Source organism: Podarcis muralis, chromosome 1, assembly GCF_964188315.1.
Source record: "Podarcis muralis chromosome 1, rPodMur119.hap1.1, whole genome shotgun sequence".
Classification (NCBI taxonomy): domain Eukaryota; kingdom Metazoa; phylum Chordata; class Lepidosauria; order Squamata; family Lacertidae; genus Podarcis; species Podarcis muralis.
In genome coordinates this window covers 20,157,095-20,183,362 of record NC_135655.1, presented here as the reverse complement: position 1 = coordinate 20,183,362, position 26,268 = coordinate 20,157,095, and the positions used below count along the sequence as shown (strand labels likewise).

General features: G+C 45.4%; 1 protein-coding gene across 1 annotated transcript; it reads left to right on the top strand.

Annotated features, from left to right (window-relative positions):
• Positions 1 to 24,992, top strand: LOC114590485 (B2 bradykinin receptor). The gene is given in 2 exon segments (XM_028716756.2): positions 1 to 157; positions 22,303 to 24,992. A coding segment is annotated over 1 exon segment (1,122 nt). The 5' UTR covers positions 1 to 157; positions 22,303 to 22,322; the 3' UTR covers positions 23,445 to 24,992.
• The last annotated feature ends 1,276 nt before the right edge of the window (positions 24,993 to 26,268 follow it).

Below are 26,268 nucleotides of genomic sequence, written 5' to 3'. Positions count from 1 at the left end.
GGGGTGGGTGTGGAAGTGTGTAACAGTCTCAACGACAGAGGGAGGAGCTGCTTCAGTACTCTTCGGAAACCACAAGAAAACACCTCAGAAACATTCACAAAGGCACTCCGCAGCCAGCCCCAGTGCTCCCAGAGCTACCCAAGTCTTTGCTAGAAAGGTATGTACTTCTGCTTCTCTCTGACTTCATAACTTTGTTAACGGTGGAATTTCCCCAAAAGTTTTCTTAGCTCCCAGTTGCAGTTACTAATGAACTTTTCTTTTTCTGTGTTACAAAATTTTATTTAGAAACATTGGAAGCTGTCTCATCCCAAGTTAGACCACGGGTCCATGAAGGTTTTAGACAGGGAGCACTCTACATCTCTACCTGGAGATGGCAGGGATCAAACCGGAGACCTTGCGCATGCAAAGCAGATGCTGTACCACTGAGCTACAGCCTTTCCTCAGTGTGTCCCTTTGTTCCCAAAGGGCTTGTTATTTCTACTTACTGCATTGCAGTGACAGCTTTTATCGATGAATGCAATTACTTGTTGGGAGCCAACATGCACACAGACGCACACACAGTCCCTTTGCCTCTGACACAATGGATGTGCACACACAGCTGATTTTGATAGTATTAAAATTAGGGTGCCAAGGCAGGACTTGCCAGTGGGTTACATAAATGTCCGAGGCATGGGTCACTAAAGTTACAATTCTAAACGCGATTGTAAAAGGCAGTGAGGCCCACTGAACACAGGGGGACTTACTTCTGAGTAAGCAGGCACAGGATTGCTCTGCTAGCTACTAAGGGGTCATTGGCTGGTGATGGCAGCCAGTTTCAAGGAGTTGTGGACCCTTCATGTTTGGGATGATGCATGTAGAATGATGATCTTTAACTGCTGGATCAGGACCCATATGGGTTGTCCCTGCAGCATTGCCAGGACCATTTCCTTTTGTTGTGCTTTTGTTTTTTGTTTTTTCAAATGAGAGAGACAAGAGGAGGAAAACAGAGAGATAAAAGTGTAAAAATAATTGAAATGGCTCCCAAGTTGCAGGCTGCAAAGATGGATCCTAGCTTTGAAAAGGCTGCAGAAGGCAGTTATGGTTATGAAAAGAAACAACAGTTATCTGGTTCCTAGTGCAATTGCCTTGTTGTAGGAAATGTGACATAGGGAATAGACATGAGCAGAAATACCCTAGCATGCGTACTTGGGAGTAAGTCTCATTGACCTCACTGGAACTTAGCTCTGAATAAAAATGCAAAAGAACATGTTATGAAACAAAGTGACAACTAGGTAGAGAACTTTATTTCTCTGTATATGCATATATAAATGTCTCTGGGTTGGTGGACTAATATGTTTTATTAATATATTTGCAAGTTGGCAATAGCACTAGTACATGCGTCTGAGCAGGTGAGCAACTAAATTTCATGAATATATTTGCAAGTTTGTAGTAGTAACAGCAGTACTACTAGTAGTAGATGTATCTGGGCAGGTGGGCTAATAAATTTTATGAAGTTTGCAGTTGTAGTAGTATTAATGGCAGGGGCAGAAGCAATAGCGCTGGAACTCCAGACCATCACTTCATTTGCCTGCAACATACGTGTTTCGTGTAGGGCAGCTGTGTGACAAATTACAGTGGTGCTTGCTCCCCAATGCAATCTACAGAAACTAGTCCTACCTGGTCTCAGAACATTAGGTGTCCTGTGAGCTTTCCCCAAGTCCCATTCCTTAACTCATAATTCCCCTTCCCTGAATTGCACTCATCTTGCTTTATTGGCCGAGGGAGCCGGCGTACAGCTTCCAGGTCATGTGGCCAGCATGACTAAGCCGTTTCTGGCGAACCAGAGCAGCGCACGGAAACGCCGTTTACCTTCCCACCGGAGCAGTACCTCTTTATCTACTTGCACTTTGATGTGCTTTTGAACTGCTAGGTTGGCAGGAGCAGGGACAGAGCAATGGGAGCTCACCCTGTCGCGGGGATTCGAACTGCCAACCTTCTGATCGGCAAGTCGTAGGCTCTGTGGTTTAACCCACAGCGCCACCCGCGTCCCATGCAAAGTAGCATTTACTTAAAAGATGAAGAACCTGTGGCCCTCCAGATGTTGTTGAACTCCAGCTCCAACCAGCATGGTCAATTGTCAGGATAGTAGGCATTGTAGCACAGCAGAGGGCCACAGGTTCTCTACTCCAATTTTTAATTGCTAGAAGGAAAAACAAAATCAAATGAACAAAAATCCCACACTGATATAAAGAAATGGAAGGAGGGGGACACAGGGCCCATGAGACAAGATGAAGCAACCACCTCAGGCAACAGGGTCCACTGTGGGCAGCAGATCCTGATGTCAATCTCTTCTCTGTTCCTGATGTAGATCTTCCCTACACCCCATGTTCTTTGGTGGGGAGGCATCATTTTGGAGGTCCGCCTCAGGTACTGAAATGTCTTTGGCTGGCCTGGTGGGAGTGGGCATAAATACTCCATTAAATCTGTAATGCATGTTCAGCTGCAAAGAACCTATTAAGCTGCAGATAACCTTTTATGTAAGGAAAAAACTCCTACGTAAAAGCTTCTCTTTCCTGAGGGAATCTGCAGGAAGAAATAGATAGGGTTTGTTTTCCTGGCAGCTTTGTCTTCTATTGGGAGTATGGGACATGTGCTCAAGCTTGATTACGAAAAGGATCATAGAACTGTAGAGTTAGTACAATTCCCTGAAAAGCAACAATCATAGCTAAAGAATTCCGTTTAAAATCCAATCTCTGCTGAAAAACCTCCAGTGGTGGAGGGTTCACCACCTTTCAAGGTGGTCCATTCTACTGGTCCCAGCTGGGAGATTCTGGAATCAGACAGTTGATGAGAAGAAGGACAGTTTCAATTGACCTCAAATCTCACTGGAATTCAAGAGGCAGCCTTATATCAGGCCAGAACATTGTTGCACCTAACTCAACACTGTCTGCATTGACTGGCAGTGGTTCTCCAGGGCTTCAGAAGGGACTTTCACTGTCCTAGTTGAAGATGCCAGGGCAGTGAAGTTAGGAGGTTAGGTGTTATCCACCTAAGTCATTCCATCAATGCAAGCATTTCAACTTGCACAACAGAGCAACATTTGTTCTGCAAGTTCCTCCAACCTTCTACAGCAGAGGGCAAGGAGACGAGTGGGGGAAGTTCCATTGTAGAAGTGGAAACTCTTCCATTGATTGAATGAGTTAGCTGGATACTGCTCTCTGTCTGCAAAACATGTGAGATATGGTCCATGCCGCTGAGATATGGTCCTTATATTTAGTTATCTCTTCCCAAAGGTTTTATTTTTTTAAGTTGCAAAAACCCACTTTTATTCAAATTTCCAAAAGGTGTGTTTTAAACACAAAGGTATTTTTTAAACCACATGGAAACTGTGGACACGGGTAGGAGGAAAATTGTTTCACTTCACCCTTAAAGGCAAAGCTACTTAATTTGCACATTCCAAACCAATACATTGAAACACAACCATCTTTCAAAATTTCCACATCGGTGAATTTTGCAGTGCAGGTCTCCAGCCAAGTAGTGTGTATAAAAATGCATATACTAAGATAAAATGTGCATAAAAATAAAAATAGTAGGGAAAATATTAATATACAAAAGTACATTATATTAGTGAAAATTTCTTTGCAAAAATGTATATAGGGCAAAATTTAATTTTAAAATTTATATATTGTGAGAAACTTTCATTGAAATGTCAATGAAGAGAGAGAGAGCTGTACACTGCCCTGAGATCTTTTGATAAAGGGTGGTATATAAATTGAATAAATTGTGTGTTTTCAGTTCTCCACATTTCTGCATCAGTTTGTAATATATCACAAACAGATGTAGAAATGTGGAGCACTGAATAGTGGAAAAATGAGAAACTGAGAGCAACTGAAATTGACAGATTTGCCCAGTCCTAATGGTGGATGTGTTCTGTTTTGTTAGTTCCCAAAGACTGCAGAGGTACCTGCCATTAGGCCTTGCTTCCACTTCCTGTAGGTGGGCTCACTTGGGCTGTGTTCATCTTATTTCAGTCCCATTTGTATACTACCCATACAAATGTATCCCAGAGCAGTTCACAATGAGAATTTACAAGTAAAGGTAAAGGTAAAGGGATCCCTGACCATTAGGTCCAGTCGTGGCCGACTCTGGGGTTGCGGCGCTCATCTCGCTTTATTGGCCAAGGGAGCCGGCGTACAGCTTCCGGGTCATGTGGCCAGCATGACTAAGCTGCTTCTGGTGAACCAGAGCAGCGCACGGAAACACTGTTTACCTTCCCGCCGGAGCGGTATCTATTTATCTACTTGCACTTTGACATGCTTTCAAACTGCTAAGTTGGCAAGGGCAGGGACCCAGCAAGGGGAGCTCACCCCATCGTGGGGATTCGAACCACCAACCTTCTGATCTGCAAGACCTAGGCTTTGTGGTTTAACCCACAGCGCTACCCGCGTACTACAATGCAATTAAACAACTGCATTCAGCAGTGGGCTGGTCCACTGTCCTTCAGACCTTGTGGGGGACCGGAAATTATTTTTTTGGGGGGGAATGAATGAATTCCTATGCCCCACAAATAATCCAGAGATGCATTTTAAATAAAGCACACATTCTACTCATGTAAAAACACCAGGCAGGCCCCACAAATAACCCAGAGATGCATTTTAAATAAAAGGACACATTCTACTCATGTAAAAACATGCTGATTCCTGGACGGTCCGCGGGCTGGATTTAGAAGGCGATTGGGCCGGATCCGCCCCCGGGCTTTAGTTTGCCTACCCGTGGCATAAAGCACAGTTAAAATTAAAGCACTTTCCAAAGTCATCACAAGCCTCAGACCACAGAATGGGCAACTCGGTTACTGCCCTTTAAATATAATTTCCTTTCCCCTCGGATCTTAAACGCCTGCAGCAGAAACACTTGACGCAATCAGCAAAAACATGTTTCATAAACACAGGAGGCAAAAAGTGCTGTTTTGGAAACCTCGGGTTGTACCTTGGAAGCCTCTTCTCCTAATTCCAGATGTGAAGATGTAATGATAAGGAAGAGCACTTCCTATGTTCTCAAGTATGGAAATGCCAGCAGGCCTAAGAGCATTCAGTGAAATTAGTACCAACAAGCCCTACTTTAACATCCCAGCAATGCAAGATACAGTGGTACCTCGAGTTAAGGACTTAATTCCTTCTGGAGGTCCGTTCTTAACCTGAACCTGTTCTTAACCTGAGGTACCACTTTAGCTAATGGGGCCTTCCGCTGCCGCCGTGCCAACAGAGCACGATTTCTGTTCTCATCCTGAAGCAAAGTTCTTAACCTGAGGTACTATTTCTGGGTTAGCAGACTCTGTAACCTGAAGCATCTGTAACCTGAGGTACCACTGTATTGAGACAGGTGGTAGGGATTATGCAAACTCAAGGACATTGTCTCCTGCCAAAGTAGCTCATTCACTTCAGTTGGCTGATCAATGAGCAGGCTGGGTGCTGCTGAGCTGACTTAGCTCCTTGATGTGAGTGATCTTAGAATAATCATAGAATCATAGAATCATAGAGTTGGAAGAGACCACAAGGGCCATCGAGTCCAACCCCCTGCCAAGCAGGAAACACCATCAGAGCACTCCTGACATATGGTTGTCAAGCTTCTGCTTAAAGACCTCCAAAGACGGAGACTCCACCACACTCCTTGGCAGCAAATTCCACTGTTGAACAGCTCTTACTGTCAGGAAGTTCTTCCTAATGTTTAGGTGGAATCTTCTTTCTTGTAGTTTGGATACATTGCTCCGTGTCCGCTTCTCTGGAGCAGCAGAAAACAACCTTTCTCCCTCCTCTATGTGACATCCTTTTATATATTTGAACATGGCTATCATATCACCCCTTAACCTCCTCTTCTCCAGGCTAAACATGCCCAGCTCCCTTAGCCGTTCCTCATAAGGCATCGTTTCCAGGCCTTTGACCATTTTGGTTGCCCTCCTCTGGACACGTTCCAGTTTGTCAGTGTCCTTCTTGAACTGTGGTGCCCAGAACTGGACACATTACTCCAGGTGAGGTCTGACCAGAGCAGAATACAGTGGCACTATTACTTCCCTTGATCTAGATGCTATACTCCTATAGCACCAGGTGTTTCACTCTGTAAAATAATAATAAAAAGTTGGATTTTCTGAGCCTGGGGATCAACAGGAACCCAGAAGTTGAGCAGGGAAAACATGGGAGCAGAATGTTTTGTTATGATGTTATGCAATTGCCTCGTGAAAAGTATGTGAATCTAGCATGGTTCTTGCCCCGGCCGCCGCCCCTGTCGCTGCCACCCCAAATAGCCAGTTTGGAAACAGCATCCAAGAAGTCTCTCCAAAGAAACTTGTTGATGAGACATCTCCATTCCTTTCTCCTCCATGCCAGACAAATGATGTCATGGTGACTTATAGCACCTTCAATCAAATGTTTGCATTCTGGAAGTGAATGCAAATATAATCAATTATGCTTACAAGTGAGCCAGTCTTTCACCTGTCCTAGGTAGCATTCACCAGTGGAAAAAAGAAAATTTGGTACTCCGCTCTTGTGCCCTTAACAGCAGCTTGACATGCAGAAATCAGCACAGGAAGCTTTTAAATGCATGGACATAAACATTCTCACTTGGCAATATGTGCACACCAAGCAGCTATTAAAGACACAGGAACAATACAAAAAATGGTCAACACCACCCCTTGGCAGATGTGTCCAAATACTTTCCCTAGATTCCAACTTTAGGCTCTTTAGGGAGTGTAGATTGCTAATGGGAGGCAATGTAATATTATCTGAGTGTAGAACCCAAACCGTTGTCTTGGCTCTTTAGCAGAAAATATTGGGAGTCTTGCTCAGAAAGTTTGTTTTGGAGTTGAGGTGCTTCCAGGGCTGAAGGCTCTGAGCCATAACCAGGCTTCACACCTGTGCAAACCAATGAACGTAACTTTCTCCTTGAGATTACTAATGGGAGCTGAATACAATAGAGACCCTCTGGTTAATGCTGGCCAGTGGAAGATGTCAAAGGACAGACAACATTCTTTCGCTTAGAGACTCTAACAGGCTGGCGTGTGTGACTTTAGGCAGGAAACAAGAGGCAGATGTTTGTTCTGCTTTTTGCCACAAGCTGAATCTCTCTGGCAGAAGAATGCAAGTTGTAACCGGGAAATTCTGCTTCGTCTACCTGACCACTCCATTCTCCACCTCCTGAAGGAGGGTTTTCTATCTCTGGCTTTTAATTTCATGTGATGACTTATCAAGTAGCACTTATTTGGGGAGGGGCAGCCTGCCGCACAGGGGAAAATGCTCACAAAACTGCACTGAGAAGGGGCATGCTCCCTGCCAATTTCAGGCAATAAAGTGGCGTAGGTCATATCCTGCAAAAGAGAAAATGATGAGTTCCCCTTAACCTCGGCATAGCTCATTCCCCCTATGAAGCTGGTGATTAAGAGCTTAGCTTGTGATGAGAAGCCTAATATGTGAAGCACCATCCATAAGTTGCTTCACTCAGTTCTGGCACCTCTCAGGTGGGCACCATTGCCATTCTAGGAGAATGATGGAGGTGTTCATGGTGAGTTCCGGCACCTCTTTTTCTAGAAAAATAGCACTGGTTCTAAGTATTAAAAAGCAAAGCCCCAAGTTGCTTTGTTCCATTCTTTTTTACTCAGCTCACTCTTGAAAAGCATGTTTTTTTAAAACTTCAGAACATGTCTTTTTATCATGGACTATTTCTAAAGCATGTTTTACAGTACAAAGTGCTTTACAGTCCTTGTTTCCATTCGGCCTCCTTTACAGGAAAGCCACTCCCGAAATACGGAGGGGGGGTTGCGGGCTCACGCCCCATTCTCACCCTCGCGGGGCTGGCTGCAGCCCCGCAAGACTTGGGGAATCCCAGGATTCATTAGCATTCATCATTCACCGTGCCAGCCAATCGGCTGGTGGCGGGGGCGGGACTAGTAGGGGGCATTTAAGGTCGGGGGAACCCCATGCTCACCCCTTTCTTTTCTTTCAGCAGCTGCGGTTTCCCACCCTCCTGCCCTTTAGGTTTTCATTTGGACTTTGCTATGGGCTTTGGCTGGTCGCCGCAAGGGGCCTGGTAGGAGTTCTTCCATTTGGCTAATTGGCATTATTTTGGAAGCCACTTGGTTTTTTCGCCTACCTCGTAGCAAAACGTCACAACACCTTTGGTTTTGGCGGTTAGGCATTGGCAGGGGTATTATTATGCAAATGAGTTGGGGGGGAGGAACGCCATCACCTCCCCCAAATGCTGAAGGGTAGTTCGTTAAAGGACTCCGGGGGGTGTCACCTTGTCGGAAACCTATGGAGGCTAGGGCCTAAAGCGCGCTCCCGAGCGGTAACCCCTCGGGGAGCGCCTAGGGATGTGCATCTCGGGGGCTCTCCCTGTTGGTGCTTAACCCTTCCCGGTTATACCGGTTAGTCTGATAGGGCCAATGCCTAAAGCCAATACCGCTCTTACCTGTAATCAATAAAGTTGTGGCCATTTTTCGCCCATTAACCTAAATTCTGGTGTCCTGTGTCTTTATTTATTCCATCTGTGGGAGGGGGCGGGAATCGCCACGCAATGATGCTTTGTATTTACTCCCAATGCAATCAGAGAAGGGGTTTTCCTCAGGAGGAAAGAGGTAACTCTCACTCCTCAACTGCTATAGTCTTGATAATTATCTGCCCCTCCTGTTGATTAAAAAAATCTGCAGGGTAACTATAATAGGCCCTGACATTTGAGAAAAATTGAGACTTAAGGAAAATGGCAGTGGCTTTGCTTAGTGTTACATGCAGTCAGGACACATATGTGTATCTATCCATGTATAAAACTTGGAGCTCATTCCAACTCTCCTGCCACTCCCCCCCCCCCATTAAATCCCTAGAACTTTCCCTTCCCATCCAACTAAGTTCACTTTTCAGCTTGCCAGCCTGATTTCTTCATGCAAATCCAGGATTGTGATGTGGCACTACAAAGCCTCCAATGGGGCATGCGTGATGACAGCCTTACATTTTTATGTATATAGGAAGATACACACACACATACTCATTCATTCATTCATTCATTCATTCTCATTTGTATTAGGGCAGGGGTCAAATCCAGCCCTATCAAGTGAAGCCACCAAGTTACCGTATTTTTCCGTGTATAAGACTAGGTTTTCCCCCTAAAAATAATGTCAAAAATTAGGGGGCATTTTATACTCTGTGCCACCTCCCCCCATTTTCTTAAATCTGAGTCCCCCAAAATAGGGGGTGTCATAGATGGAAAAATATGGTATATGGCTTCACTAGGCGATGAAACAAATGTATGGAGGGCAAGGTTATAAGGATGACTATGTACTTCCTGAAGTATCAGAGGCAGCCTGCTGGGGAACAACAGCAGGAGAGGGCTGTTGTCTTCCCATCGTCTTTGTGGGCTTCCCAGAAGCATCTAGTTGGCCAATGCAGGAAAGAGGATGCTGGGCAGGCCTTTGGTCTAATCCAACAGGGCTCTCCTTATTTCCTTATCCTTGGTATCTGCAAAGGGTGAGTGAACTGCCTCTGCCTTTGGACACTCCCCGCTCCTCCAGACATTAGAAATACATTAAACTGGATGACGTGAAGGGAAGCAAAATGGCAGGCAGACAAGTCCTACAAGTCACAGGGGAAATTGCCCTCTTTGATAAAGATCTCCGGCGCAGACAGACATTTTTCTGGCACGCTGTCAGAAAGGTACGTTATGTGGTCATTTGGATGGCCACATAATTGTATTGTACAAGAAACCCACTGCCTACAGTATTCAATTTATCTTTTGAGCTAGTTGCATGGCAGCTTCATCAGACGATGCCAGTGGCATCTCTGCAGTTTACTGCTTCTTTCCTGACGCAGGCAAAAACTATTCTGCTTGTTAAAAAGAGATCAGGAATTATTTTCATCAGATGAAGCTGACGTTGCTTTCCATTAGGATCAAGACTGTTTTATTCTTTTAAAAAAACAACCCCAGAAAAGACCCAGAAACATAAACAACCTAGTTGTTTAAAGGAGCACAGGCTCCTTTATTTTTATTTTATTTTTCTTAGAGGTTTCTGAAATCCTTGCTGCAAAATAGTGAATGGTGTTGCGTTCTGACCTACAGGCCTTCAATAACCTGATTGTACGATTGCCTTTATACTGAATAAATCCAGTGGTACATGTAGTCCAATATTGTCTACATCAGGACTGCAGAGCCTTAAAAAGCGTGGCCAGTGGCCAGGGATGATGGCAGGTGTTGTCCAACAATAACTGGCAAGCATTGTGCTAAGAAAGGGCAGCTTAGGAGGACTATGAATCTCGTCAACCCTTAAGATTATCTAAACCAGGCATAGGCAAACTCAGCCCTCCAGATGTTTTGGGACTACAATTCCCATCATCCCTGAACACTGGTCCTGTTAGCTAGGGATCATGGGAGTTGTAGTCCCAAAACATCTGGAGTGCCGAGTTTGCCTATGCCTGATCCAAACCATGATTCAACATCATGAGAATGAGCTCATATGCTTTCCCCTACCCTCTCCCCTGACATGGACATGAGGCCAAGTTTGGATGCTTTTGTTTCTCTTTTAGATCAACTGCAGCTTGTTGTGTTGTCCAAACATGGACAATGTGGTTAAACCTTAACTACAACTCATCTTCAAACCACTGTTGAACTCACCAAATATAAATAAGCACAGGCATTTATACATTTACAAGCATAGGAAAGCCTTGTCCATACATAGTTATACTTCCTTCTGCTAGCTTCTACTTTCTTTCTTTTTAAAACATTTTTATTTGGTTTTACAAATATAATTTTATAACAATCCATATACATATCCATATATGGAGATTCTCTGAATCTCGAGACTTCCCCCATCCCCTTCATGGGTCCTATTGCCAACATTTGAAACTGCATATTATTCCTTAATCTATATTTTATATCAATCCATTGTCAGGAGCTTGTCCTACACTTCGAGTAGGACCCTGGCAGAGACACATGCCCTACTGGCATGTTCTCTCCCTCCTAGTCAATCGTTCGGGAGCTTCAAAAGCTATCTTCAGCCCGGACATCACAGCGACCAATGCCAACAGACATCGGCACACTTAAGGATCCGCAGAGTCTTCACAGCTTGTGTGACAGACCTCAGCAACTCAGCATTTTGGCTAATCTACTTTATTTACATATAAACACACACGGAGCACTGCAACATGGCTCCCTCTCTCTCTAGCATCAGACAGCAAAGAGAAAAAGAACAAAGGACAATAGTCCCACTTCACAGTAACACACTAACACAAACATCCTGTCTCCGTCACTTCCCACTTTGTGGAGTCAAAATATACGCCGTCATGTGATAGACAAAAATCCCATGACTGCAATCACGGAGCAGGAATTCTAACATCCATATCATCCATAACATTTGTTACATTACAAATGAGATTAAAATCCTGCTAATGTTTCCATCTGCGTGCAATGGTGTCCTAAGTATATTATGAATTTTTCCCATTCTTTTTAAAAGTTTTTGTCCTCTTGGTTCCTGAGCTTTCCAGTCAGCTTTGCCATTTCGGCATAGTCCATCAGCTTAGTTTGCCATTCCTCTCTGGTAGGGACTCTTTCTTCTTTCCATCTCTGGGCTAGTAATATCCGTGGGCTGTTGTCCCATACATAAATAATTCCTAAAAGAAAAGCTTCTGGGTTTTTTTTAACAAAAGTGATTTTAAACATTTTTTCATTTCATTATATATCATTTCCCAGAAAGCTTTCATTACCTTACACAACAATCACATATGATAAAAAGTATCTTCTCTTTTTTTACATTTCTAGCAAGTATTTGTACTAGTTCTATACATTCTTGCTAACTTACTAGGAGTCAAATACCACCGGTACATCATTTTCATATAGTTTTCTTTCAGCGTACAACATGCCGTAAATTTCAAATCTGTTTTCCATATCCTTTCCCAGTCTGCCATCTGGATATTATGTCCCAAATCCTTTGCCCAGTGTATCATTACAGATTTAACCTGTTCATCTTTTGTATGCCACTCAAAGAGCAAACTGTACATTTTCGACAACAATTTAATGTTATTTTCTAACCGCTCTTTTTGAAATCTTGATATCTCGTAACTAAAGCCTTTCTGGTTATCCATCTTAAAAATATCATTTAATTGGTGAAACTGTAACCACTCTGTTAATAACTCCCTTATCTCCTCATAACTAGCTAGCTTCTACTTTCTTATCTTTACTGCCTTCCCTCGCCCTTAACCCTTAAAGCAATCGCAACTGCACACATGTTGTTCGGTCCTTTTCTCACAGTTATCTTGCAAACACAATCTTCAGATTCCAACCTTCACTTGCTCATTCTTTCTCACGCCCATTTCAACTTTCTTTAATTCCTTCATAATTTTATTCTTCTGCAGTCAAGGCCTGCCACAGCTTTAATGTTTCAACTGCAACATCAGTTCTTATCCACCTAGGACATATGATCCAATCCTGTTTTCTCCCCGTTCAGTGAGTCCCAGATGTTTTCCCCACAGTAGCTATGCTCTGCCTTCCTTATTTTGCCTAAATAATGCTCTTAAGGTTCAATCAGGGCCGGATGTAGGTTTGATGAGGCCCTAAGCTACTGAAGGTAATGGGGCCCTTTATATGTCCAGCTGTCCTTTGTCAACAACAAATTGTCGCTGTTTTTTTGTGTTTGAATATATGCTGTATGCTAATTTATGGACCTAATAGGTATCTAAAGCCATTTGCACATAACAAAATATGTATTTTATCAAAGTAATTGTTGAACTGATATACAATTAAGAAGTATATTAATAGTGAAATACAATTAAGAAGAAGTATATTAATAGTGAAATAATTACCAGTGATATTTTAGGGATCAGGCTAGCAGGCAGGGCTCATTACTTACACCATAGGAGCCTACACAACACAAAACACTGTTGTTGTATGTAGGTTTTATTTGTTTTTTATCTTATATTTTGGAAATGTACATCCGGCGGTTTTTTCCTTTAATTTTTTTCGGAGGCCCCCAAGAGAGTGGGGCCCTAAGCTATAGCTTGTTTAGCTTATACGCAAATCTAGCACTGGGTTCAATTCAGTAGCATAGTAACATTTTTGGTATCCCAAGTTCTCTGTGTGTCAGACATGTATGTTGTGGGTCAATAAAGAGGTATCCTAATCAAGTAATAATAGATAAGGCCAGGCTTTTACTGCCAAACTTTATCTGAGTTACTTACTTGATGCTTCCTGTGACGCCATCTTACCTTAGGGATACCTGCTGTGGATTAATCCCCTGGACCAGCCTGAACTATGGGGAATTACACAGCTCCTAGGAATACGTTGCTAAATTGAATGGAATTGGCATGAGAAGATTTGGCCTGTTCTCAGACAGGTATTGGGTAATCTGATCGTCACGATGCTTCCGATTCCTTGTGAACCTTTTGTAAGTGAGGTGGGAGGAAGAAGAGTGATACATCTCACACTGTGGTGTTTATAGTTATATCCACATTACTTAGCCCCCAAAGAATGACCATCAACGAGTGCTGATATCTATCATTCGAAAAGCCCTGTGGCTTCACATCTGTGCCCGTGGCTGAGAGAAAAGCACAGGCAATGGAGCTGAAAACTTGAAGCACCAAATCATGAGATTGCTCCCAGAAAAATGCACTGAAAGAAAGTCATCAAAATCCATTCCATTCCTATACTGGCTTGATTAGAATGAACAAAATTGCATCGTTATTTTTTTGAGAAGGTGAGGGGGATCTGATTCCACACCATAATAACACTCGTCAGAAAATAAACAACAGGTAGCATTTAACAGGAAGCCACAGTGCAGCGGCAAAGCTATGCAAGGAATCCAGAGCATGCCTGGTTCAGCCCCTGGCATTTCCAGCTGAAAAGTAGCTGGGAAAGGACTCTGCTCAGTTCCCTGGAGAGCTGCTGCCAGTCAGAGCAGACAGAACTGGGAGAGATGGGTCAGCACAAATCTCCTTTTAAGTTGTAATATTCCAAGCTTGTGATACCACCCTCCCCCACCTTGCTGTGGCAAAGCACCATAGCAAGTGTGCCAACATCACCTCATTACTCCCACTTCATCCAAAGCTCTTGCACTCCTCTAATACAGTGGTACCTCAGGTTACATACGCTTCAGGTTACATACGCTTCAGGTTACACACTCCGCTAACCTAGAAATAGTGCTTCAGGTTAAGAACGTTGCTTCAGGGTAAGAACAGAAATCGGGCTCCGGCGGCGCGGCGGCAGCAGGAGGCCCCATTAGCTAAAGTGGTGCTTCAGGTTAAGAACAGTTTCAGGTTAAGTACGGACTTCCGGAACGAATTAAGTACTTAACCCGAGGTACCACTGTAAATTTAACCTCCTCCTTCCTCTAGCCTGCTATTTGCCCTGGAAAGGAGGCTATTGTGGGTGCAAGTAGCAGATTTCTTCTTGGCTTTATAGCAGCTTAGGTGGTAACTTCTTAGGGGAAGTGGCAAGCGGGGAAAGGGATTAGATCCATTTTCTCCTGTGTTATGGTCTTATTTCAGAATTGGGGTGACCTTTTGCTGTTACTCCTTTTAAAAAAAATATCAATGTAACTACTATCAGATATATCCCATAATGTCCAGTTTGGCCTGAATGCTTTGATCAGTTTTTAAATCTTGCTTCCTTTCTGGGGATCCGGGCCAAAAAAATTTGTAGGTGGACAGAAAGAAATCCCCTCCACAGTTAGCTGATGCCAGGAAGTGCAGCGTATTGATGGGCTGAGCTGCCGTCGGCACGCAATTGTGCACTGACCTTTGCCTCCCCCACAACAGCTTTCAGAACTGTTGTGATGATAAATGGGACTCCCATATGGCTAGGCATGGCTCCAGGAAACAAAAAACAAACAGAACAGTGAGGCGAAGCCTGTTAATTACATACACTGGATCTGTGCTAGCAAGGTCTGTGAAGGCACGATGAAAGGCATGCATGCAGCCTTTAAGGAACTACTAGGATTAAATCTTATGACATGTTTAGGGACCTTTGGCCCTCCAGATATTGCTGAACTACAACTCCCATCAGCCCCAGCAAGCATGGCGAATGGCCAGGGATGACGGGACGAGGAGCTGCGCAAGGAGGTGGAAACTGGCCTGATTTAAATACTCAAGAGTGGACCAGAGTGAGACCTACAGCTCAGTCTGGTCCACCCCCAGGGGCAGAGCCAGTCAAGTAGCCCTCCCACAATTGGCCAATTTGGGGGCAGGCTGCAATCCACTTCCCCGGCTAGCGTGAGGATCATTTTAAGTGTCACACCATCCCACAATGCCGGGTCGGTTAAGCAGACATCTGAACAAGACTTTATCCGTCAGTTTGATTCCATGGGTTTAAGACTCAGTCCCATTCCTAGCCTAAAGTTAGCAAAGCAAAGCTGGATTTGTACAATGGGGCAGGTGGGAGTTGGGAATTCAGCAAGATCTTAAGGGTCGTGTGTTAGCTACCTCTGGTCTAAGTGATTCATGTATAATCATACAAATAAATCACGGGCTGTACTTTGGCATTAACTCTCACCCTTGTTTAGGAGCTAGCCATTTTTGTGCATATATTCATCATGAAGAAGTAGCCGGTGCCAGTGGCGTAGCGTAGGGGGTGCAGGGGGGGCCAGCCGCACCGGGCGCAACATCTGGGGGTTAGGGTTAGGGGGCGCAAATCCACGGGTTAGGGGGCGCAAATTCACGGGTTAGGGGGTGCAAATTACTTGCGTTGCTCTGGGTGCTGACAACCCACGCTACGCCACTGGCCGGTGCATCCTTGAGAAAGCAAGAGAAAACAACTGCTCTGACATCCTCCCACACTTGCCAGGTGTCTTCTTTCTAAGCAGGTGAAGTTTCTGCTTCTCATTAAACCCGCAATAGTATTCATTTTCACAAGGAATCGCCATGATGAGATGAGATGAGAAAGAGCAAAGAGGGCTACTGGATAAGTGCATCACACAGGGTCAGAGGCATTCTTTTCATGCAACCCTCTAGTTTTATTGGGATTCTTTGCTAAATATTTATAAGAATATCATAAGAGCCTTGTGAGATTAGGCCAAAAGCCCACCTATTCCGACATCCTGCTTTCAAAGTGGCCAGCCCACCAGCAGAATTTGTCATTCCCAGATGGAGATACAGTGGTACCTCTGGTTAAGAACTTAATTCCTTCTGGAGGTCCGTTCTTAACCTGAACCTGTTCTTAACCTGAGGTACCACTTTAGCTAATGGGGCCTCTTCCTGCCGCCACACGATTTCTGTTCTCATCCTGAAGCAAAGTTCTTAACCTGAGGTACTATTTCTGGGTTAGCCGAGTCTGTAACCTGAAGCGTCTGTAACCCGAGGTACCACAGCTATCTTGGCAAGCAGCCATCTCCTTATCCTCCATGAATCTGTCTAACCCCCTCCTATAGGCACCCATAGGTGCCAACTCCCAGGAGCCCAGCTCATTCCCCACCTCCTAATGTACAGAACGATCAGGGGTCAGAGAAAGCTGAGCATGGAGGGGCTTCAGTGGCCAGCGCCTCCTCCTTTTGCCGTGGAGGAGAAAGAGCGAGGAAGCAGCCTCCAGCCAGTAGCAGCAACAGTAGGAACAAGAGGAGGCCAAGCGTGGAACCGGGTGTGGCTTCAACAGTCAGCGGTTCCTCCTCCTGCTGCTGTTGCATAAGGGAAAGATGGGAGAAGCATCCACTGGCTGGTGGCAGTGGCAGGAGGAGGAGGAGGCCAAGTGCAAGAAAGGAGGAGCTGTTAGCCATTTAAGCTGCACTCCTGCCACGTTCAACTCCACCACCTTGCTATGGTTTTGCCTGTCACTGTATTCTGGGCTGATGAGGAATTTATCCTTCAGACTAATTGAGCCTGTCTGTGGGTTTTGCCCTCCTCATAGTAATTGTCACACCATGGGCAGATTAGGCATTGGGTGTAGCCTTAGTCATGATCAGAGGGGAGGTTGTAGGCCTCTGCCTGCCCCTCCAAGGGAACGGGGTATCCTGTTAAAGGGACCCAGGAGAAGGTGCTTCTGTCCAAGAAGGTCTTCTGCCCAGGCAGGTGCTAGGGCCACAGGGTCCCAGCGATCCTGATGAGGTCACTCCTATTTGTTGTATGTATGTCGTAGGACCCCCTTCCCTCAGAATCAATAAAATGGTGGCCTAATTTGAACCAAAGAACGTTGTCTTGTGTGGTCTTGTCAGGGTGGCAGGCCCTCGGCGCCTGGGCACACAAAACTTGTTACTATAAGCAGCCAGTAACTGCCCCTGCTAAAAGGTTGAAAGGACAGGCTTTTTATAGACTCAGTACACTTAAATGATGTAATGGCAGGAACACTCCACTTAACATTGTCGGCACCTTTTTTTGGTTGCCCTGAACAAAACTAACCTCACAACTCAGCTGGAGTTGAGTAAACATACAGGGGTTAGCCTGGGAGTCCTTCCCTCTCAGCTTGTTTTGTTTTGCTTTTTTATATTCTAACTGCTTCTTTTGGGGTTGTGTTTGTCAATTTTAATATAAACACATACAGGGAAAAGGCATAATGACACGAGAGAAGACAAGTATCGAATGAGAAAAGCAATATCTGTTTGCTGGTGTGGAAACTGGTTACTCCTGAATTCACTTCAGCCATCCTCATGTTGAAACAACAGATAATAGAAACTGAGAGGTGATTTGTCATCTATATTAGTAACAAAATGGAGGACATGTGGTTGATCCTATACTTATGAATTAAAAACTCATTCTTGGGGCACCAATCCTTACATTCCCAAAACCTTGGGTTGTATCCCATGTACATGAATGTTCAATCAGTGCAAGGATTTCAGCTTGTGCAACAAGATGTTGGTCCCCCCCTCTTCTCCCCCCACATGTCCCCTAAATCTGTTGCTCCAACTCTCTGGAGCAGATTTAGGGAGGGAGGGAGCATGGGGGAGGGAGAGACCCAGGGGAAGAGGAAGGGGTGGGGGCAGTCTGCCCTGGGTGCCATCACTGAGGGAGGCGACATTTGGTGTGCTGCCCACCCACGACTCCCAAGCCTACCCCGAGCCATTGAGGGAAGGGCCAGAGCTGCGCCACTTTGCCAGCGTCCTTCCCCCCTTCCCCCTTCTTTTTGACAGCTCAGAGGAGGCTTGGGAGTCACGGGGGGCGGCGCACCGTTGCCCCCCGCTCCTGGGCTGCTTCCGGGGGGAAGCCTCCCCCGAGCTGTCAAAAGGAAGAGGGAATGAGCGTCTCCACCCCCATCTTTCTGCCTGGACACTGAGGTCCAGTGCCGAGGGCCTTCTGGTGGTTCCCTCACTGCGAGAAGCAAAGCTACAGGGAACCAGGCAGAGGGCCTTCTCGGTAGTGGCACCCGCCCTGTGGAACACCCTCCCACAAGATGTCAAAGAGAAAAACAACTACCAGACTTTTAGAAGACATCTGAAGGCAGCCCTGTTTAGGTAAGCTTTTAATGTTTAATAGACTATTGTATTTTAGTGTTCTGTTGGAAGCTGCCCAGAGTGGCTGGGGAAACCCAGCCATATGGGCGGCGTATAAATAAATTATGATGATGATGATGATGAAGGAAGGCTGCTGGGAAAGCGGTGCAGCTCCCTCCCACTCCCCCCCCCCCAGGAAGCAGCCCGCCATGGGCAGCTCGCTCCACCACCCACGGGTGGCTCTCTCTGCCCCCATGGGTGTCTTGCCCCCAGGACACTTGCCACGGTGTCCCCCTTGGATGCTCCCCTCCCCCATGGTCCCACCCCTGGGTGCACAGCGGCTAGCTCCGCCTCTGGAGAGACCACCATTATGCAAGCTGAAATCTTTGCACTGACGGGACACATTTGTTGAACCCAACACACTTTGCACACAAATAAGCTATCGGGTATCTTAGGGGAACCCCGAGGTATGCAGAAGAACTAAAGGTATTTAGGGGAGAAAATCCCCCAGCTACCAAAAACAGTGAAGAGTTTTCAGTTGTCTGTGCAGGAACGTCCAGGCAAACCTGCCCTTTTCCAGAATGCTGGACTGCATCCCACACCCAATTCTTGGTGTGTGAAAGCATCCTGCCATTATGTGGTCGATGCAGTTGGGCTGCATGGAACTGCCAAAGGAGCCTCCTTCCATTTCCTTTGTCCTTGTTATGTTGCCATAAATAGGTGAGAGAGGAGAGCATCTCGTGCACACGACAGCTGTCTTTGTTTTGCTACTAATAAATTTGTCCACTGTTAGTTGCCCCCAAATCAACAGAGATCGCATGCAATGTGTTTCTTTGGCTTTAGTTTTAGTAAGCAGCATTAAAAAAAAGAAAAAAGTATGTGCCGCTTAGTTTTATGTACTGTTTAAAAATCCACAAAGTTTTTCCAGTTACCAAAAGGAATTAAATTGAAATATTTGACTAGGGGGGGGGGAGGGGGGTTGCAAGCTGCTGGGACTGTTTAAATGCTTGGGTAAATCTGTTTGTTTTAGAAGGAGACAAGATGCAAAGGGATCCTGGGATCCTGTGCATTTAATATTTGTGCAGAAGACAGAATTTCAGCAGGTGAAACTTGTCAAATAAGGGCAAGGAATGCTGCAATTATTGTAATTTTCTCTTCCATGCAATAATGAACAGCAGCAGAGTAACCCTGCCTGCTTTGCATCCATCCTCTCTGGTTACTTTTATAGCCTGTGTGATTCCCTAAAACCTCTCTCTCTGCCTGCCTGTTTTTAACTGTCTGCTTGTACTTTCTTTTCTGTCTGGTTAATGGCAGAGACAGACTTATATCGACAATCGGTTCAAGGTGCTGTTAACACCCTTTGATACCACTTTTTAAGGCACATGTGACTGCAGCATGGTAGCAAATAGAAACTTGCTTTACTATTTTGACCAGGAGCACTTTTTCGGAGTGAGAGTGCAACCCAAAATCGTGGCACCCAAAATGGCTGCAGTGATCCTTTGTGAAAAAACAGGATGTCCCATTTTTTTCTGGGGCACTTTGCAGGTATGAAATTATTTACATTGTCAGCTCTGGGCAGCTGTGAAGTGGAGAGACTTCTAAATGCCACAATCGAAGGCGCAAACCAGAAGTCCATTGGAAAGGAATTATGTGTCTTTGGGGCCACCATCAATAAGGTCCTGCCTATTTTGTGCTCCAACCTAACTGATGGTGGACACTCAAGAAGAGCATATGGGCAGGATTAAATGGGTGAAGTTGGCCCACTGCTAATCTGGACCCCAGTTGTTTGGGGCTTTAAAGCTTAAGGCCAGAACTCTGAATTGCACCCAAAATTGGGCAAAAAACTTGGCTGCCTGCTATTCACTTTTCCTGGCAATGCCTCTCTCTTTCCAGCTTCTGGGAAAGGAAGTGCCCTCAAGGCCACTTAACATTCTCCCACCTAAAGCAAGCATCCAAGGGATGTTTCACTCCCCAAAAGAAGGAAGAAGTAGTGACAGCATTGTTAGCTAAATGGCTGTAGCACAGCAGCTTTTGATTCACAGCTATGTGCAAGCGTGCCTTCCTGAAAATGGTGTCTTCCGTATGTTTTGTTCTACAAATCCCATCTACAGGCATATCTAGGGTCCCTTGTGCCCTTGGCAAGGAGCTGTATTGCTGCCCTGCCCCTGGAAAAAAATCACTTTACCACACATCTTTACCATAATAAATTATAATAATTGTTGTTTAGTCATTTAGTCATGTCCGACTCTTCGTGACCCCATGGACCAGAGCACTCCAGGCACTCCTGTCTTCCACTGCCTCCCGCAGTTTGGTCAAACTCATGTTGGTAGCTTCGAGAACACTATCCAACCATCTCGTCCTCTGTCGTCCCCTTCTCCTTGTGCCCTCCATCTTTCCCAACATCAGGGTCTTTTCCAGGCAGTCTTCTCTTCTCATGAGGTGGCCAAAGTATTGGAGCCTCAGCTTCAGGATCTGTCCTTCCAGTGAGCACTCAGGGCTGATTTCCTTAAGAATGGATACGTTTGATCTTCTTGCAGTCCATGGGACTCTCAAGAGTCTTCTCCAGCACCATAATTCAAAAGCATCAATTCTTCGGTGATCAGCCTTCTTTATGGTCCAGCTCTCACATAAAGAAGGCTGATTAGTATAATAATAATAAATTTTTATTTATACCCCGCCCTTCTCGGTTCAGAAAATCGGGCTCAGGGCGGCTAGCAACAAATTTAAAACACTTAACTGATGCAACAGAAAACAGCATAAAATACAGTATAAAACATGAATAACAATAAATTCAGAATTCAAAAATCAATTTAGGGGGGAAATCCATCCAATAAACATTAGATAATCACCAGGGCTAGCTGGCTAAATTAGTCCTATTTGGGCCAGCGAGGAGACCAGGGGTGAATTAACTGTGGGATCCCAGAGCGGGTAATCTTCATAAAAAGGGGAGGGGAGAGAAGGAAGGGGAGTAAAAGATCAGGCTAAGTTCAAATTGAAAGCCACTTCTCCTGTGTTTGATCTCGTTGTGGCAGTGGTGGTGTGTCACCACACATCACACACCCCATTAGTCTCATAAGTGATTTTTCTGCCTTGCCCCCCCCCCCAGGCCTGCACTGCCAGCAGGGGCTAGTTTCTCCCACCCCTCGGTTAGCCGCTGCTTCCATCAGCCCCAGCCAGCCTGCTTAGGGAAGGCCATTGCAGTACATTTAAAAAGGTTGTCTCAAGGCTTGATCACAGTGTTCTCTTTTTGATAGATGCCTGTCCCTTTCCGACGTTGACTGCTGGCTGGGAGTGTGTCACCTATGCACAACACATCGCCGTGTGGGGACCTAGCCTACAAACCCTGATCAATCTCAAATGTCTCGGCGCTAGCAGTCCCGCAACAAAATGCATCTTTCATCTTAGCAGCAGTTTTTCATCTTTTTAATGAGCTGCCCAGCCTGGCTGTAACGCAGCGCTTTCCTCAATCTGTTCTGATGGGGTCCCCTAGCCTTCCACAGCAGATTGGGGGTGGTGCAAGGTGTCTGCAGCGGGGTGTGTGTGTGGAGGACTCCTGTTGCACTGGTGGAAATCCTTGCACTGGCTTCTGCTAGTTGATTATGCACCCCAAAAGCCAGCTTGGTGTAGTGATTAAGAGAGGTAGTCTCGTAATCTGGTGAACTGGGTTCGCTTCCCCGCTCCTCCACATGCAGCTGCTGGGTGACCTTGGGCCAGTCACACTTCTTTGAAGTCTCTCAGCCCCATTCACCTCACAGAGTGTTTGTTGTGTGGGGGGGAGGAGAATGTTAGCCGCTTTGAGACTCCTTAGGGTAGTGATAAAGCGGGATATCAAATCCAAACTCTTCTTCTCCTCTTCTTCAAAAATCTGGCCCTTGGTTTTTAATTGCATATTGAGCTTCTGCATATTGCGCCAAAGACTGGTCTAAATTTACCTCCTTGTTTTCCAGCCCCCACGTGGACCACTGTCATGGCCGAAAACAACACAGCTCTTTATGGTGTCACAACTGCCTGGAACTCTGGGGTGAGCCAGTCTGCTTGGCACAACACGACAAACAACTCCTCCTGCGGCTGGCCGCAGGAATGGAACTGGCTGCTCGAAATCCAGCCAGTGTTCCTCTGGTTTCTTGCCACCGTGGGAATTGTGGAGAACATCTTTGTCCTCAGTGTCTTTTGCTTCCACAAGAGCCGCTGCACGGTGGCCGAAGTTTACTTGGCAAACTTAGCAGCCGCTGACCTCCTCCTCCTCTGTGGTTTGCCTTTCTGGGCAATCACGATAAGCAATAACTTCCATTGGGTGTTTGGGCTGCCCCTCTGCAAAGCCGTCAATGCCATCGTTTCTATGAACTTCTACTCCAGCATTTACTTCCTGGTGATGGTGAGCATTGATCGCTACCTGGCCTTGGTGAAAACAATGTCTCTGGGACGCCTGCGCCGGCCTTCTTGTGCAAAGTGGAACTGCCTCGCCATTTGGGTCTCTGCGCTGTTCTTGAGCTTTCCTGCTCTCCTCTTTTGATCGTTCAACTATGACGAAGAAAACAATGTCACCGCCTGCGTTCTGAAATATCCATCAGTTGTGCAATGGACAGTGATCACAAACACTTTGCTGAACACAGTGGGCTTTTTGATGCCTCTCTGCATCATAACCTACTGCACATCGCAAATCATCCATGCTTTACAAAACAGCACGTTTCAAAAGATCAGAGCTATCCAGACAGAGAAGAAAGCCACTACCTTGGTTCTCTTTGTCCTTCTTCTCTTCATTGTCTGCTGGCTTCCTTTCCAGATCACCACGTTCTTGGATACATTGGTTCACACTGGGGTTATTCTTGATTGTGGGGCTGAACAAGCCAATGACGTGGCTAGCCAGATCGCCGCCTACTGCAGCTTCAGCAACAGCTGCCTTAACCCAATTTTGTTTGTCCTGGTAGGCAAACACTTCCGAAGGAAATCCAAGGAGGTCTACTGTGGAATGCTCCAGAGAAGACCTAGTGCAGCACCATCCATCCAGACAGTGACAACCCTGGAAACTCTCCGAACATCCTTTTCAGTCGAAAACCACCGGAAAAAGTCTGCTGTTAATTTGCGATAGCGCCACTTGCTTGTTACCATAAGGAAAAAACACACATAAAATGTTGAATGTAGCAGGCTTAAACAGAGAGTTTGATATGGTGCCCACATTTTGAACCAGGTGGATTAATTCATTGCTGAGGAAACTTTGGAGAAAACAGATATCAGATGTAAAGTTTGCATTGACACCTGCTCCAGCCAATGAATGAATGCTATTTTTATTTCTAGGACTGAATTCTGTATACATATACATTTGCACTTCCAGGAGCGATCTGTCTTGGGCCTTCTTCTATCATTTGAACTTGTGCAATTGCACAAGGGAGTGATTTTGGTGTGTCATTGATCCAAATCTTGGTCCTTGGTGCTATCCTGCTTCTCTTGGTACCTACACTATTCAGATCTGCAACACAGAGACCTCATTCAGATGTGATATTTGTGCAGGGGAAAATATGCATGGCTATTATTGAAATGAGATTCTAGGGCTCATTCAAAGAACAGCACCCCATTGCTCCTGGCTGGGAGAGTTATAGACAGCAAAAAGCCCCAGAAGTGTATCTTGGTGCAAAGTTAGGACATTCTGTCCTGATACACCCCATGCTTTTGTCCTGGGACATTTGCACATTTGTGCCATGGACACGGCAGCCATTGACTGCTGCAGGAGTGGGGGGACCTGTAGCACTTATTATATTGTTGGATTCAAAATCCCCTTAGTCCCAGCTAGATTAGGCAATGGTCACGGGTGTTGTAGTTCAACAACCACAAAAGATTGCCTCCTCTATACAGATGAAAAGCTGAGTTCACAGAAATGCACCAGTGCATCAAGACCAGTTTCTCCTCCGTAAGTTCCTTGTAACATGGGGGAAAGGATATAGAGTAGGGGATAAGAGAGTCAACTGATTAAAATATTGCACCCACTGACCACGTGGAATTAGGCAAGCCACAATTCTCTTCATCATAGTCCTGTCCCCCATTCACCCCATCTAAAATATGAGGATAATAAGCTGCCCTGTCTTACAGGGTTGATCTGAGAGAATGTATGGGAAATGCTTTGCCGTTTCTGAAGTGCTATGTAGATGGCAATTGTCACATGCCACCCCAGTCTCTGTGAGAAATCCCACAGGTTCCAGGCGAGGGATTAGCCAAAGTTGAGTTTCCTTGTAATGAGGGATTACACACATTGTGGTGTATTTAGGATATAGGATTTATTTGCACACATGTATAACCTGAGCCTAAGGTGGAGGGGCTCACAGCATTAACTCCCCAAAAGGTTTTGCTTCTCCCATAGTCAAAGCCTAGGAATTAAACACAAATCAAGCATGGCTCTGGCTCAGCTTCTCAGGCTGCAGCCTGCTCTCAGCTCAGCTCAGCCACAACTCTGGCTCTTCAAAACAAAACAAAACAGGGCAAGTGCATTTTAAAATCGCATAGGATTTTAGACACAAGCTGAACTTCAAAATAAATGAGAATGTTCTCCAAAATGTGCATATGTACGATTATATCATCAGGACATTTGCTGTGTGGTATTGTAAAATGCGTTCTTCTACAAAATAAAACCTTTGTGCAGCTTAAACTGGAAGTCCATCATTTATTTTGTTACTGCAGCAGATTGGAGAAAAGGGTGATTAGTTCAGCAGTGAAATGCAAAGGGACAGCAGAGTGTTGCTGTTTTTCCTCATTTCCTCGCAGTTGTGCTCTTGTTCAGGAACCACCAGCCACACCCTATTCTAGGAATTTTCACCTCACTTCAGATTTCCATCTTTCTGCTCACAACTGACAACCATCACTACTGAGCATGCTCAGTCCTCACTGGGATGAGAGAGGGAGGCATTGCTCACTTAGGGTGTTCTTTACATGATTTATTGCAAACCTCAGGTTGAGCATGATGGGACAAAAAATTGGGCATTGAGGAGTGAGAAATGTCCCTATTTTCATCTGGGGAATGCTGGAGGTTTAGGCCATTGGCACTCACCACTTGAGTTTGTTGGGAATTCCATTCCACCCTTGCTGCAGATATGTGGGATTGTTACATTTCACATGTTTGTTCACATTCCAGCACGGAGTGTTGGAGTCCCATGAGCAGAACATCCGTTCTGTATTGCTTTTGTTTTCTCTCTCCCCGAGAAGAACGACAAGGAGAGAGGCCATGTTTTCTTTGTCATGATTTATGTATAATAAATGCATAGTTTAGTATCGTATCCACGGCTCAAGCCTGACCTGTTGTGTGTTTACTCTGCTGAGTAATGTGTGCTCTTGCATGCACAGCAGCTTGAGTTGCGGACACATGTCGGAGGAGGATAACTCATGGATCTCCACAGTGGCAAGGCTGAGAAGGAAGATACTCTGGCTGGGGCCAAGCCAGCAGGCTTTCCATCCCATGGTTCCGACAGAGTTTGCTATTATCGAGATAGAGGTTGTGCTGCTATAGGGAACAATGTTACACACTAATAGCTTGAATTTGTTATTAGGGGGAATGATGTTCAGACTGTGCCTCAACAGTGGGAGTCAGTAATGCTCCTGAATACCAGTTGCTGCAAACTGCAGAATGGGATGTCTGGATCCTGCCTTTGGGCTTCCCTGGCAGCTGGTTAGCCACTGTGACAACAGGAGGTTGGATAACATGGACCATTGGCCTGATCCAGCAGTGTTCTTCTTAGGTTTTCAGGACTTGGCTTTGTTAATCTCATGCACTACCTGAGGACCAAATGAGACAGGACAGCAGCAGCTGCATGAGTGTAAATACAGAGCTGACCTAGTCACGTAAAACGAGAAGGATAGGAGTCTCTGCACCATAGCACCATAGAAGGACAGATTTTGCACCCGTTGTTTCTTTGGCCCAGCATCAGGCA